This window comes from Dermacentor variabilis, unplaced genomic scaffold (assembly GCF_050947875.1).
Source record: "Dermacentor variabilis isolate Ectoservices unplaced genomic scaffold, ASM5094787v1 scaffold_13, whole genome shotgun sequence".
NCBI classification, from domain to species: domain Eukaryota; kingdom Metazoa; phylum Arthropoda; class Arachnida; order Ixodida; family Ixodidae; genus Dermacentor; species Dermacentor variabilis.
Window position 1 is genome coordinate 42,834,383 of NW_027460291.1, and position 16,774 is coordinate 42,851,156.

Sequence of the window (16,774 nt, forward strand, 5' to 3'; positions counted from 1 at the left end):
ACCGAACAAAACAAAAAACAATTATTTCTGATTCGACGCCTTTTCGTGATTAGCCATCGGCTATTGGTCAAAAGTTTTCGGGCTGCACCCACTTCACCTGCCTGTCACGCGACGTCACAAAACCGCAAGAACTCACCGCGTCAAAGTGACGTGTACTCGTTAAAGATGCAATAATATGCCGAACAAAACTGAATTTTCTTCTGAATAGCCGTAGGCTGCCTCGTTCCGAAAGGAATAAAAGATGGCTGCCGCCGATCGCTCAGGCACTGGCTACTCGCACCTGCCGGAGAGCATGAGTTTATTTGCCTGTAATAAAACTTTTTGCGTAGCCGTGTAACGTTTTAGCGTAGCCGTAACCTCATTCTGCCAACTCTTCTTTGCTGAGGATCCGTTTTAGCGTCATTCTTAAGCTTCCATTGCATGCCGCTGCTATTGATGACGAACCACCGCAAGCTAAGTAAGCGAAAGCGGACCAATCGCAGACGCCGGCACCACACTCTTCATCCGGTTATCAATTTTCAGTGCAGTGGCTCGGCCGCACCAGATCAATCTCCACTTGAGTATGCTCCTCACCTCTTGTGAGCCAATTAGATAAGACAGGCCGCTCAGTGTAGGCAATGTTATTCGTTTTTCAAGCAAGCAAAAGTGACCTCCTATGAAATAGGGGAGCGTTTGATTGGTCTGTTGAGACAAGCCTGTGGATGACCGCCCCATGCTTGCATTGGCGGTTATGCAAATTTGACGTCAGGAGATTGCAATAAAAACATACTGGAATAGTTTTAAGTTATAGGGCCCCGGGTTCTGATAGTTATGAACAAACTTTCGTGTATTCGCAAGGTATGGTGACAGCGACTCTCATATTTTTTAACAGCGGGAGAAAGTGGATTGCTTCCAGTGTTTGCATGGATATGCAAGGGATGATCGGCACTCACGTTTTTAGTGCTTCCAAAACTTGCGGATGTCCAGCGCTATCCGACTGAAGATATCCGTGCTTCTTGACGATGTCTGTCCAGCCTGAATGAACACGTTACCTTCTGTCAGTTCATTATACAGTCAAGTATTGTGGCAAAATGAAAAACGGGGTTGTGGGTGTGAGGGAGGGGGGCCGGAATTTGAGCTTCTGCCCAAAGTAAGGACATAGTTGGGGAAGAAAGCTTCAATAATGGAAGCGCTTTGTTATGCACGCATACTGTAGCGGTTATTACACACGAGACAAAGCAAAATACAGGTTTTTAATTGATCAAACTTCGGTGACCCTTACTTTCTTACCTTGCTGCTCGCGTTTTGACATTCCTTCCCATGTTATATATTTGTTCCAGCGGTGTCCGGCATGAGCGGCGAGATGAAGAGAAAGTTTGAAATCTTGTTTATTATCTTTTCATTCATGGCTTTACACAAAGAATAACACCATTTGCATTTAGAAGTGCCGTTCAAGACACCGATACCCATGACAACCCCGTCCATGATGATGCGCACTAGGGCCTAAAAAGGTAGAAGATGGCCCCAAGGACAAAATTAATAAATAATATTGGTGGTATCTAACGAAATGAAAAAGTTCAAGTCAACGTTTAATAATTTTTTTATTATAAGTGTAGAAACAAAATTAGCAGTGGGCCCCGCTTGAATCTTGTCTTAGCGGTCACTAAATCTGACGGAGCTATGAAATGGGAAGTAAAAAAAAATGCTGGAAGCAAAGCTTTGTTTCATTTTGGTGGTAGCTTTCGACGGAGCAAAATGATTCGATCAGTGCGAGAAAAAAAGGCGCTCTCTCAAAACGAAATGAGGCAGAACCCGTCTCACACTGGCTGTCGACTGCAATGTTTTCAGTATTTAATCAATATGGAGACACAACGTATTGCCACCGTCGAAACGAGCTGAGACTGATGTTGAATTCCAATGGCGGAGTCGGAGCAGCCGACGGACTCCGCGAGCGAACACTCGACTCTGGCGCAGAGCAACGCCTCCAGATCCGCGAGTGGAACAAAACCTGCGCCACCGGAGCAAGGCGGAAGCGGAAGTTCTATCACCGAGTTACCCAGGATACCTTGCGTGTTGTCATTTCATTCCGCTGTTTGCTCCCAGCACCGCTGCACCGGTCACTTGTCTCTTCAGCGCCGTTCACCTGTTGTTTTTTTTAAAGTGCGGAATGGATATCTCGCCAAGCGTGCAGCAGCTTTTGCTTCCTCGCGAGTCGTGACCGGTGGCGCCTCCTAGCAAACAAACGTGGTAAAGGAAATACGTCACGCAGAGTTCCGGTCCACTCCGCCGATTTTGGCGGAGCATCTTTTTCTGCTCCACGGACTGACTCCCGCCCTGAATCCCCTCCGACTCTCTCATTGGAACACCTTACTCCCGCCCTCACTCTGCCATTGGAACAAACTTGCCCTGAAACGCGCAGAAAAACTTGCTCCGACTCCGCCATTGGAATTGAAGATGAGGTGTGTACTCCAGCGGCATTCCTCTTTCGCGCTTCCCTAAGAACACTGCGCCATCTAGCGCCGCCGCCGCGATACGTGCGTGTGACCTCCGACATGCACGCCGAGAAACGCGTCACGCGGCAACCTGGTTCCTAACGCCCCTTAAACTTCGTAAAGTAGTGCCACGCTTTGAAGAATGCCGCCTCCTCCTCGCGCGCTCTGGCCGAGGCCGACGCCGCGTCCTTATTGGCCTAATAGCATCACGTGGGCCCTCGCGCCGTGCATCAGCGCCATTATTGCTCGAGAAGCGTCTACGGAGTGGCGAAGAGCGCATGTTGGTGCCGTTGCTACGCTCGAGCAGTGTAGGCGGCGCCATGGTCGAGGAGGGAGCGTGAAAGAGAGGAGAAACGAGGAGTGAAGGAGGAGGAGAGTGTCACTACTCTACGAAGTTTAAGGGGCTTTACTGGTTCCACTCTGCCGCTCCTTTCTGGATGCGCCGCGCCATCTAGTGGCGCTGCCGAGAAGTCTGCGCGAGACCTCCGAGACGAGAAGCATGGCGCGCCGGTGCCTGCGAACGCCGAGAATTGCTCCTTCGCTTGCCGCACACACTGTGCCACACGCTCATCCACCCAAGTTGGCGAGCGGTTCCCTGAAGAGCAGCGCATACCGAGTGAATTCATGGCACAGTTCGCTATAAAGCGTTGACGTGAAAGTCGTTCATAAAAGAACGGCAAATACCCAGTGCTTCCGTGGCGCAGCATGCTAAAGCGTCGGGTTGCTGTCGTTGTGGAACCCTTGTGACATGGGAATCCTTGTTCACGTGCCTTGTTCATGTCGTGTGAATAGCTGAATGCTCGTGCTTCACCTGCTTATTCAATGAAGGGACACCATCCATAGCTCCTTAATGTTTTGTTGCTACTTTAGGTGCCTCGGTAAAGGTGATCGAAACACTATGCTTCACAGTACGTGAATACCAGTTGCGAATTCTTCTGTGCAATTTCCAACAGCCTTTCCTACGCAGCTAGTTTGCTCGTGAGCTGTTTCCTCGTAACCCCCCCCCCCAAATAACATAGTAAACTGAGGGATTAAAGCAATGTTCACAACTAAAGCTTCTGCCGATGTAGCCTTAACAAAGACGCACAGTTTACTTACGTAAAATGTTACGTAAGTAACATTTTACGTAAGTAACGTAAGTAGCGGCGACAGAGAGAAAGAGCGTGTGAAGGTCGCTCACTACCTGGGCCGTTGCTGGCCAGGTAGCCACGCCAGCTGTTGCACAGCTCCCGGACCTCCGACCAGGCGCCGAATACAGGCTGCTGTAGGCAGTAGCGCGGAGTGCACAGCAGGTTGTGCGCATCCAAGTGGATGTCGAACGCTGCGTGGAGAGAACAGGTGACGCAAGCAGTCGCTCCCAGCGTTTCTGGATCACGGCACTTCACAAACAGAATACAGGGACCTTGTACAGCTTGTGGTCTATCCGGCTAACTGCGTGGACGTTTACGCAACTACAGTTAATGCGAGTAAATTATACAGCGGGGTCCACGTTTCCTAAGCAAATCCCCATTTTTGCTCACATTGCGCGTGGTCTCTGTGTTGCTGCTCGTGACACGTCATATTCTGAGTAAACCCATATCCTTGACTACACTGAAGAGAAGCGGCTTTCTGGAGTTCTCAATGAAAGAAGTCTGCGCTGCTTTTTACGACGCTCGACTTGTTCATTATGAGCAGTCTCTTGGGCTCAGACTGAACAAAATATGCCGGCTGACTGCATGCAAAACTACGGTATGCGCGGACACATTGTGCGGGAAAGGTGCTCTGGATGATCGTTTTCAATGTAAAAGCTATCGTTCTTTCAGTACGATGAAGCGCCTTTCTTTCTAAGGAAACATGACATATACAGCCGTTTTGAGCTGTCAATCTTCTTAATGTTCTTCATATCTAATGGTCTACCTCAGCCTCCTCATTTTTTTTTTCACGTTGTCGATGCTGTCTGCAAACAGGTATCATTTGTACTTTCTACTTGCCACTTACTGTCCTCATTGTTCACAAATTTATTTCATCTACCGATATGCGCCCCTTGTTCTTCATGATGCGAGCGCTACTTCCACCTCGCACACTCGTTTACATGACAAACTCGCAGCCAACCCGCAGGAGTTCAGACGTGAGAGTCCAGAGGTGTGTGGCTTCGATTACCTGTCATGCAAGGTTTTAGCTCTATTTCAGTTATAGATAACAGCGGAAGATCGAAGAGATTTTGAACGAGATTCTGTGAGTAGCTGAGCGAAACATCGTGCTAAAGAATCCACACATCGCGTGCGCTATCCGGTATAATTCATTTCCATCCTCTCTGAGCTGATTGAAACAGCAAGCACAGTTTCACCACTTGCTCACTTTGAAATTTTTAATGAGAACCTGCACCCGGGCAAGTCAAACTATGTTAAGTATTTGAGCAGCCGCGGAGACACCTACATTTTGCTTAGTAGACACATTGTAAAGCATCTACAATGTGCTGTACGTCGTATACGTGCGAATATGCAGTATACTTATTCAGTACATCATGGTGTTCAGATATAAAAAAAGGAAATTCGCGCCAGTAGCGTCGATGTGCTGTCGTGTGCATACAAGCCCTGCATGGAAAACAGTACAAGTTCCCTTCTGGTGCAGAACTTGCCTATAGCTCGATTGAAACGCTACCTAGAGAATTTGTGATTAGCTGTGCAATTACTGATTTGGCCCTTTTCTGGTGTCCACAGCGATTGGTAACCTCAGTATATGACTCGGATATCTCGCCTCCACCATTTAAGTTCACTCTAATGAATTTGCGACACTACCGCTAAAACTCACGCTACGAATACTTCGGCTAAAATACCTACCACGTGTAAAACTTAACATGGAAATGACCTCTTTCCGAAAAGGCGTCTTATTCTGAAAAAGCCTGTTTCAAGAAATATATGCTACACACGTGTTGGCATACTGCAAACCATGTCCTTATTCGAATACGCAGGCTAGCCAATGTAAGTATTACTTACACTGTATACGCTCACGCGGAGAAGCTGCCAAGCGAAGAAAAATTTGTTCGTTGCATGTAGGTTTGCATCTAAGGTTGGAACTGGCAATAGTAAGAACGTCCAGGAACGTTTTCAAAAATGGTGAAGCGCGTACTGTACAGCCTAGTCATGGCATACCTTTTCTCATAGTCTGCTAGGTTTCCTTGGTTTGTTTTCAGAAACGCACGCACCTATTTCGCCAATGTTGAGGGCCGAAATCTAAGCACTTGCTCGACAGCTGTAACGTCCCTCGTTAGTCCTGACTTCTAACGATACCGAAACAGAAGGCTGATCTGAAAACAGCGACAAATATTATTAGAGCTACAACGTCGAACTGATAATTTTTTTTTTGCGATCACTGCGGAAAGCAAGAGTGGATTCAGATTTAAGCGGACGCTCCCGGTGCTCCGCGGGCAGTGCCGTGCTACTACGCTATAGTCGCGCAAGTTACGCAATACCCGGAACTCTAAGTGCAATAGCGCGCATACGTAACACCCGTAAAAACTTCTCATCACGTTCTCCGCATACGCAATTTAGGAACATTGTTTTCTGCCTTACGCAATCGCTTTACCTACGCTGTGCTAAAGCTGTCCAGTAGCGGTGCGCACACGACGGCCGCACTGGTGTTCGGGAAATATCACCTTGAGATAGTGTTCCTGCCTTGCACGTCGACTCGTCAAACGGTGCCCATGTTGGTTCCGACACGAAGTTCATATCGCAATACCGAGGAACTAGATGGTCGGATTCTGGAAAGAAACAGACAATGCCGAGGTCAGGCGGAAGCTTCATTACAGTTCAAGGGCACGGTAGTGTTGAGGGACAACGAAGTTATTTTGTTGTTGTTCGACAGTTTGCGTCAGGGGTGTTGCTTGAACTTCACCCGCAAGCGAAAACCCTACGGACGGCGTCGAAAATGTTGACGCCGCCGGCGGATCTGCCCAGAAAGATATTTTCGTTGGGTGATCGAACTTCGCTGCCGGAAGCGACAAGCGCGCGGAGATGCACGCTACCCAATCGGGAGCCGCCATTTCCGGCTGACTTGCCTGACGGGAATGGCTGCGCCCGACGCTTCGCGGGCTTCACTCCTGCGGTACCCGCGGCACTGTTTTCTTGCGGTAGCAATTATATGGGCCCTCCAGGTGCTTCGCCGCCGTCGCCGTGATGTTCCGCATAAAGTCAAAAGGCGATTACATCGTGGCTGCTCGCTGTATGCTGTGGGTGCGAGTGAAAGCGTGCCAGGGTGAGAAGAGGATGGTGGCTTGATCTCGGACGCGCAAGGGAGGAAGACAGGAGCGAAGCGCCCCATCTTCCATCGTGCGCAAGGCACCAGTGAAAGGGGGGGGGGTGCGGGAGGGGCGTTCTACTGCGGCGGCGGCTGTGTATGGCGTGGCTGAGTGCGGCCGCGCGGGCCCTATGTTGAAAGCGACGTGCGATTAGTGCAAAATCTATAGGTATGCCTAGGCCGGATAACTTCGTGTGCAATGTGTTCTCGGCGCTAAGTTAGCGTTGATGTGAGCGGCATTACGAAGGTCAATTCGCTCGCTGCTGCTGCCACTCTTCCTTACGCCGACGTTTTGGCAGCGTGTGTCCGCGATGTGTATGTTGCCTATGCGCGCGTCACAGCATGCTTTTAATTTAGTTGGCGAAGTTTACGGCTTTATGCGACAGATAAATCTACTATCCTTACTTCGTATAGCTGTCTAATAATTTGCTATCACCATCAATGCTTCGTCTTTTGGGCGAAACTGCAACATTTTTTTACGTGTCATTGCTGACAGCTAGCCGCGTTTCATCATGGGATCTTCTTTCTTTGGAGATGTTGCACAGTGGCCTAGAAATCACGCCCAAAACCAGGAGTTATTGTAGGCCGCTCGAGCAGACGGTAAAACGTAATGATCGCTGACGCGCAGCTGGAGCTTCGATCAACGAGAAACGGCGCACTGCTTGCACAATACAGTCATGTTATGTGCGCAACTTAACACTACTCAGCCAACTCTCAATGAACCTATTCAGGTGTGCGCCCAAGCAGATATCTACGGGATCCGTTATGCCTATGCTTCTTTTTGATCGCATTTGTCAACACCGCAATCACCCGCAGTTTAGAAAAGAAATCACCATTTAGCAACCCACCACAAGTTACGCATTTGATAGGCAGCCAATTTTTGTGCATAATTTGGCGAGAGCGGCAGAACAAAGGTACCTTAACAAGCCTGGATCTGAATAAAAGCGCTGCGAAAGTACTCGAACGTGCCTCTTGCTCACAACGTATCAAAACGTCCGTCAGAATGCAACCGTACCGCAAATTTTTTGTGTTCCTCTTCGTTTCAGTGCAGTTCGTGGTACGGTCTCCGCCTAAGCTCGATTCCCGACTACCGTAAACGTTTTTTGAGAGCTCAGCTCTTAGGCGCCCGCCCCTGCGTCGGCGTTGGCGTCACCGAGGTAATAAGCGCCGCGGGTGAAAGAGCGAACGCGGACCGCAGTGGGGGTTAAAAAAAAAGCGGCGAGCACAGCGCGAGAAGGAAAATGGAGGAGGAGGGTATGGGGAAAGCGTGAGAAGAAAAGCGTAGTGCAGCGCTAGACGCGCAGTGCGGCGACGATGGCTACAAGATGGCTGACGCCAAAGTAGCGCGCGTCGTCTGGTGTCTGAGGCGGCTGCTGTGTATCGTGCCCAATATATCGCGTATGAAAACGCCTATAGATCTGCGCTGAAATTTTGAATGATGAAGTATCGTAATCGTCGGTGAATTGTTTTTTTTTTCGAACGTCCTTTCTTTTTAGTTTTGTTTTAAATTCCAGAGTACAGTAAACGTCGTAAAACACCGTTTTTGCCACATTTTAAAAATGTAGGCATGCTGAAAGTTATCGCGAGTTCTTGCTTAACTGTAGAGACCTAAAAGCTTTCTTTACCCTTTTTACTACACTAATAAAATTGGACACATATTGTTTTCTAGTACAACAGGTACAAAAATTATTCTGATTAATTTCCATAATAGTGACAGTCGCGCCCCACGCATAGCGACAATTGCAGCGGCACACGGACGTTTTCCGATGAATCGCCGCATAATAGGGAGCAGTGAATATGCGCTTGTGGGTCGGGCTGCGTTTTCTGACGCGCAAACTTCGTCGAGCAGATTTACTGCATGAGGGCCGGCCTTTAAAGAAAAAAAGAAAAAACTTGCCGACGTGACACGTTACGCGAATATTCCGTAATGAAATATAAATTATAACACTGACCGTGCCAAAGTTAGGCTCCTCATTGAAAGTGCTTCAGTACTAATCAGGTGTCTCTCTAAGAGGTGACCGCCCTGTACGTGCTACGAAACATTGAGAAAGCATGCCGCAACAATAACATTATTTTATTTATTACACAAATCAATCTTCGCCAACGCATCACTTTTACAAGCAGACAGAATAATCCTTAAGTTATGCACATTCGTTGCACGACAGCCATCACTAACATTAAAGTAAGACAGAAACTCGAATAAAGCTCGTACTGGGGCACGAACGCCTTTCTTAAGCAGAGAACTGTGGCCCAGAAGGCGAGCGCATAATGGCTAATAAAGGCGACGTGAATCGGCCTCAATACGTTGCGAAGAATTCGGCGTAACGAGAGGGGCACGATTGGGTGTAGACTCGAGGCGGGACGTGGTCGGCACGCAGTGATCAGTCAGCGGAGAGACCGTGTCGTTTACTCCTGCAAACAAGTGCTTTGAGAGATACTCCATCGAGATCATCTATTCCGGTCCGAGGCGTTATGTGTGCGTTAGAGTGCGGTTTCTGACAACACTTTCTGCGGTGTTGAAGCGCGAAAAGGTTATTTTATCGATGTCATTCCAATAAAAACGTGTCCAACTTTGTCGTGATCTCTATATTGCTAAAGAAAGTACAGACCGCGCTCGAAATACTCGCTAACCAAGGACAGGCAATACTCTAAACACTCTATACTCGCTAAACAAGGACAGCGCCCCTCGCAAACGCCAAAAGCAAGCTTTCCCTGCCATCAGGGATTACTGCGGTGCTTGGAACCTGCATACCTTTCTTGCTTTCACTGAAGGTCCCGTAGAAGAATAGGACCACAGTTTTACAACACAATTGTGGTCGGGCCGCACATGTCGCTAGTCTGTGTGAAACGACTTCAGCCAAGAGATTTTCATGAGCGACGTGTCGCAATTCGCTCTTCAGAAGCTACGTACTTCACCGTGGATCACTGCGGCCGTCCAATGCGACGCCGCTGTGAGTGCACAACTCACCAGTCAGGCACGGTGGCATCGATTCTACGAGTCCGACATGGCCTTCCGTGTGGAATGTGAAAACTCCTTGTTGCAGAAAGTTGCAGTGCACTGTAGAGATATATAGACCGAGAAAAAGAAATCAAAATATCGAAATATTAGGAGTTCTGTGTAAGGCCTTGGGCAATAACAATAAGAAGGTGCGAATCCTATACTTGCAATACAAATACCACCATGGCTCTGCCACTGCCATTAGTACACACGACAAAGGCCACCTGACGTTGTTGTTGTTGGTTATGGTACTGGTACCGAGATGGATGTCGCCGTCATGGTTATTGTGGGGACCAAGGCTGCTGCAACCAGCAGCACTTTTGATGTAATTTGATCCACTCAGTCCCCGGTATGGTCATTTAGCTCCTCGCAATAGTGGCTTATAAGTCAGTGTAGTCCAAAAAGTTTAAAAAGTACCTGCGCCATCGCCCATCTCTCGCAGCATTTATGAACCACAATGGGTCAGTATACATACTGGGCGCTGTCCACAGGTACTCCTCGCTATACATCTTAAGTTTCAGGTCAAGTCTTTTTGTTCGTCGTTCAAGGATGGACAGACAGGTGCCAATTAGAGAGTGTAGAGCAGGTAGAGCGTTTTGGCATTGAGCAATGCGCAATAAGATACTGCTTGAGCCGCAAGAACTAACAAAAAATCTGATATCATCTGGGTCCTAGCACCTCTCCCCTCTCCGCCAATAGCTAAAAAGGAGTAAGATTCTCCATATTATTTGCTGCTTCAACTTGAGTTAACAAACGTCAATGCTACCAGGCAGTTCCATTATTTTGGGTATTCACATGTCAAAGAATAGAATATTGCCCGTGGCAGAAGCGATATTCCGGTTCTTCAGCGTGATTACTTGAAAAGGTGGACACTGCTTACACTAGAAATCACTGTGTACAAAAACCAATTTCGAATATTCGGCCAATTGCCTTCAGCCAGCACACGAGGACTGAGCACGCGCTTTGATATATCCGTCCCCTAAAGCTGCTGCGAACAGAATTAGCCTCCGGCATATTTTTTTTTATATTTTAGGTACGTTGCGAGCGTAATCACCGGTGACACCCGCAAAGTCATGTCGACGAATGTCAAATTCATTCCAGTGAGAGGACAAGCGGACGGAGAACTGGACGCGGCACAGCGTGACGCGGTAAAACGTACCCGTCATACCGCCGAGGTATTGCAGGTGCAAGAAACAACAGCGAAAACAACAACGATAAATAAACACAAGTGGCTTACCTGAAGAAAGATAAAAGCCTACTTACAGACATCAGTGATATTGTTAATTGCGACCAAGTGCTCGAGCGCGGTGCTATCATTTAGGACATTGCGCTTTCTTTCGTTGGCGTCTGCGAAGGCAGCAAGTTCGGGTCGTTTGTAATACAGAAATATGCTGATGCTCACACGGTTGGCGTCATCTCTGTAACGAAAGGAGGAATGCAAAACACTGGCTGCAAGAACGCAGGATCACAGATGGCGGTTCTTAGTGGATGTCGAATATTTCCAGGTTACTTGCCTCAAACCTTCCAAGATGCAAATGCAAGCGACGCACAGTGTATACGTACAAAGAGGCATGGTGCACACGAACAGGAAGTGTCTATCCATTATGCGCACCACCCGCTTCTTTGGATAGGAGGAGGGGGGAGGGGGTTGACAACCGTAGCTTTTTCTTTTCTTCTTTTATGCAATAATATTGTAAATAATAATAATAATAACAACAATAATAAATAAATAATAATAATAACAAGGAGTAATGCAGGACCACCGAGGTGAATGTTGTGGTGGTAGAGTACGCCGTCTTGAAGTGTGAATAAGCGAAGGGAACTGTCGGCAAGTGACGATTCCAGGCGGTCAGTGATGATACGCAAGGACGGGCTACGGCGCTGCTCGTCGGTGACATGGCGCAGTGGAAGAACAGAGAGAATACAGGCGTCGGTGTCAGTATCAAACGTAGAGGTCACGTCTTCGACTGGGTAGCGAGAGAGGCGATCTGCGTCCTGGTGTTGGCGTCCCGACTTCTAAGTCACTGCTTAGCGATATTCTTGTAGTCGGAGGGCCCAACGACCGAGCCGGCCAGTAGGCGGCCAGTAGGAGCGACGAAAGCCAACAGAGCGCATGATGGTCTCTGATTACTGAGAAGGGCTTGCCATATAAATATGGGCAGAACTTTGAAACAGCCCAGACGAGAGCAAAACATTCGCGCTCGGTAAACGAATAGTTGCGCTCTGCAGTTGTCAGGAGCCGGCTACCGTAGGCTATAACGCAGTCGTGACTGTGTTCGCGTTGCCATAAGACGGCGCCGATCCCATAATCACTGGCATCGGTTCGAACCCCTGCAGGTGCGGACGGGTCAAAGTGACCCAAGACCGGTGGATTGGTGAGAATCGTGATAAGGCGTGAAAGTGTGGCGGCCTGAGGGGAACCCCACGTAAAAGGCACGTCTTTCTTCAGAAGTTCAGTGAGTGGTCGAGCGATTGCTGCGAAATCTTTCACGAACCGTGTGAAATAAGAATAGAGCCCCACAAAAATCCGGACGTCTTTGACAGACTGAAGTACAGGAAAAGGCGTTACTGCTCGAAACTTCTCCGGGTCGGGTTGTACGCCGGAAGCCTCAACGAGATGGCCTAGCACTGTAATCTGTAGGTGCCCGAAGTGGCACTTCGATGAGTTTAATTGGAGCCCAGCCTTGCGGAAGACGTCAAGGATAGCTGCGATGCGCTCAAGGTGCGTCTCAAATGTAGGAGAAAACACAAGAACGTCGTCGAGGTAACAAAGGCAAGTTGACATTTGAAACCTTGCAGCAGATAGTCGATCATCCGTTCGAAGGTGGCGGGGGCATTGCATAAACTGAACAGCATAACCATGAATTGGTAGAGGCCATCTGGAGTGACGAAAGCGGTCTTTTCTTGGCCATACTCATCGAGGGAAATCTGCCAATAACCAGATCGAAGGTCGATGGACGAAAGGTATTTGGCACCGTGAAGACAGTCAAGAGCATCGTCAATTCGTGGTAAAGGTTAAACGTCCTTTTTAGTGCTTCGGTTTAGGTGGCGGTAATCAACGCAGAAACGCCACGTGGCATCTTTTTTTTGACAATTAAGCACGACCGGCGACGCCCAAGGACTCGACGAGGGCTCAACAATGCCTTTGGCGATCATCTTGTTTACTTCCTGCTGAATAACTTGCCGCTCTGCCGTGGACACGCGATACGGTCGGCGGTGAATGGGAACAGCATCACCAGTGTTTATCCGATGCCTAACAAGGGACGTCTAACCAAGTGGTCGATTGTCAGTGTCAAATATGCCGTGGTAGGAAAGTAAAAGGCGATATAGGGCTGCTGCTTGGCCAGGTGCGAGGTCTTGAGCGACCATGGGACGTAATGCGCCGTCGAGGTTCAAAGCGCCCTGTGGGTAATCAGCAGCATCTGGAGACGCATCGGCTGAAAAAGCAGTGACGTGGTAGTCTGTCACTGCCCGGAGCGTGGCCACCGCTATGCCTTCAGGTAACACTTGCTTCTACAAGCCAAAATTGATAACGGGGAAACACATCCAATTAGCGGCAAGGGTTACGACGGAGTGTGTCACATCGATGTCGCGCGCCAGGAGGACATCACGAATAGGTGCGACGACATAGTCGCCATCAGGCACGGTTGCAATTGAGGCCAATTCGACGAACGTTAGGGCTTTTGGAGCTAAGCGAACAAACGCTGTAGTGCAGAGGGTATTTGGCTGTTCGGGGTGAACATCTGAAAGAAGAGGAAGCTCAAGGCACAGCGTACCGGTGGAACAGTCGATGAGGACAGAATGCGTCGTCAGAAAGTCGAACCCGAAGATTAGGTCATGAGGGCGACTGGTCAGCTTGGTGAACAGGACTGGAACTTGGCGGCCAGCAATTCCTCTGCCAGCAGTGTACATACCACTGACGGCAGCAGTGGCGCCATTGGGGACGCGTACGGTGCGAGTGATGGCAGGCGTAAGAACTTTTCTGAGGCGACGACATAGGTTAGCTCTCATTATGGACACTTGGGATCCAGTATCAATTAATGCCGTCAACGGAACGCCATCTACGTCTACTTCAATTAGGTTCGCGGTGGTGAAGAGCGTCAATGGAATATTTGGACAGGACGAACGTGATGCAGCGCTACCTCCAAGAGCTGCATGGCCTAGTTTTCCGTCCGTCGGTTCGTCGAGGAAAAGCGGCGAGGTTGGGGTGACGGGGACGACGGCGTTGAGGCGACGTCGATCGCACGGAGGAGCGGCTGTCAGGGGCATCAGAAGTAGGGTACAGACGGCGAGGTGAATAACGGCGAGCGTCGGCGTATGGGCGAGGAGCAGGGAATGAGCTCCGGTACGGTAGCATCCAGGTGTGGTGCGGCAGTGGCGGGCTACATGACCAACGCGGTGGGAGCGGAAGCAGATAGGTTTGTCCTCTGGGGTTCGAAATTCAGCAGGATTGCGTGGTCTGGGAGCTAAATAATGGCCATTACCGGTTGTGGACATGGGAATGGGCGGCGAATCAGGTCGGGAGACAGAGCAGGCGGTAGGGTTGCCAAGGTTTGCAATTTCATTCCGCACAACTGCTTTAATTAACAACGGAAATAGGGGGGGCCGCTTGGTCGAAGGTAACGTCAAGGGGTCGTGGATGAAGGGGGGCCGGACTCGCCGCTTCCGTCTCACGGCAGACGATACGTGCGACGTTCTCTTGAAATGGTCGTGTGGCGGTAAGAGCGGAGCAAGAGGACGTGGCAGGGGTGTTTGCGAGCCGGGAAAACTGTGGGACGACGCGGCGGCTTTTGGTTACCTCGAAGCGGCGGCATTCTTTGACGATGGCGTCGACGGTAGAAACGTCGTTATGGACCAGCAAATTGAAGGCGTCGTCCGCGATGTCTTTTAGGATATGGCCCACCTTGTCAGCCTCGGTCATGTGCTCGTCGACTTTCCGGCAAAGCGCGAGCGCTTCCTGTATGTAGGAGACATACGATTCAGTCGACGACTGGACACGGGTGGCAAGCTCTTTTCGCACAGCCTGTTGGCGACTTGACGGGTCGCCGAATAGGTCGCGAAGCCTCTCTTTGAAGATGTCCCAGCTGGAGAGCTCGACCTCATGGGTGTGAAAACACACACGCTGTGTCCCGTCCAGATAAAAAATCACATTGGCAAGCATGATGGTAGGGCCCCAGTGGTGGCTTTGGCTAACACGCTCATACATGCTGAGCCAGTCGTCGACGTCAACGCCATTTTGGGCGGAGAATGTCCCAGGATCACGGATACTAGGATCCTTGACATACGCTGTGTTTGGCGCCGCAGGTGTAGGTGGTGACGGGATGGTTCTATCGGAAACCATGGCTGAGAAGACGACGGTGCGGTCGCTTCGGAGCTCCGTGGCGAGAACGGGGAACGTACCACCTCCACCACAATGTTACGAGAAGGACGAGCCTCAAAGACGGGCAACTATTTACAGGTTATATTTACAAAAGCGGTTGCAGCGCTGACCGGTTAGATTCACCGCGCAAGCCTAGTTCGTTCTTCCTTCTCTTCTCTCGAGTGGTCGCGCCCACGCGCCTCGTTCCAACAGTCAAATGCAACACGCGTGTTGCAGTATCGAGAAGGCGTCCCAACATGATCGCACAGTGCCGCATAACTAGAGTTTGATCCTCTCTATAACCATAGCCAGCGGACACGTTTCAGCATGTCCTTCTAACGACGACAAACAAAGCAAACAAACAAGCAGCACCTACGTGGAGCTCTTTATATATGTAGGCGTTTTCGCCAGACATTATTTTTATCGCTGACGGAACAATCGATGGCAGCGTTTGAGGAAACCACGAGAGAAGGTGAAATTCATGAAGAGCTCTCAATCACGCTTGCGTAGATTTGCTTACCTTTAAAGAAAATGGCCCGCTGATAAAAAATGTGTTTCCTTGCCATTGGTACACCCAATGGCTGGTTTTTGTCGTTTCTCGTAAATAGAGCTACACTTTTAAATATAGCATGGTACAAAAAGAAACAAAGAACAAAAATAAGAAGATATGGAACTCAATAATTTTTATTTCTATGTAAAATAAAATCAAACACTTATTCACAAAGTGCGCAGATTACGCAGAATGACCTTGCACTCACAACGATGAATAAGTACATACTTAATAGGGTAACAAGGCACCTTCGCCGTTGAAAGGTAGGTCATTTAACTAAAGCAGCAGGATGTGAAATAAATAACCCCATCATTGCATCTCTAGTATTGTTGACATTAGTGTCAGGGTTAATTCCCTTCACTTCAGGGACTTTCTCCAAAATTCTGTCGCATTTGTTTTCCTTAATAATTTAAAATATGCATCGACTGTTGGAAAACTTCACCGTGTATCGCTTGGTATAAACGACGCAAAATGAGACGCCAACTGAAAGATCGATCCCGTCTCTCTCTTTCTTTACATTATTTTAATACGGAGCCAAATCTCGGTCTGTAGCTTTCTTTGATAATTACCATTGCGGTAAGTAAAATTATGGAACTCTGATTAGTAGATACGTAAAATAAAAGAAATTCTGCAGAAAAGTACAACCTGTTTGCTGTGATTACTGGCAGAAACTGAGACGGGGACAAAGGATATTGCCTTTTAAGTCCAATGTTGATAACCTCTCTTCGTGGTGTAATGAGTGGCTGATGAAAGTAAACGTAAAAAATGTACAATTATTGCATTTTCGGGTCATAGGACTGCTGGTACGTGTATCTACACAAATAGTGAGCGCATTTTTTTTTTCTGTAACGTCCAGTAACCATTTACGAATTCACGTTACTATCATGGCAAATTGACATCTATAATGGCAAATTGACATCGAATACGAAACTAATGCTCCTAACCGAACACTTAGCTTTCAGCGTTGCGATATTTCTCGGGCTCCCACTTCCCTTTAACTCATATTCTATGAGCCACTTGTACAGTCTAAACTAGGGTATGTTTCATCAATTTGAGATCTATATAAAGCACATATAAGATGTTTACTCCAAGCCAATCAAAACCGCTCCACGGATTTCATT

The 16,774-nt window shown here is 48.6% G+C and overlaps 1 protein-coding gene across 1 annotated transcript in view; it reads right to left on the reverse strand.

The window, feature by feature from the left end:
• LOC142566758 (uncharacterized) overlaps positions 1-16,774 on the reverse strand; it is a 170,737-nt gene that overhangs the window by 89,063 nt on the left and 64,900 nt on the right. The window contains exons 8-12 of the mRNA XM_075677648.1: positions 11,008-11,162; positions 9,715-9,804; positions 6,106-6,210; positions 3,655-3,792; positions 933-1,014 (exon numbers count right to left, since the gene is read on the reverse strand). Coding sequence (XP_075533763.1) covers positions 933-1,014; positions 3,655-3,792; positions 6,106-6,210; positions 9,715-9,804; positions 11,008-11,162 — 570 coding nt within the window. The remainder of the gene's footprint in view (positions 1-932; positions 1,015-3,654; positions 3,793-6,105; positions 6,211-9,714; positions 9,805-11,007; positions 11,163-16,774) is intronic.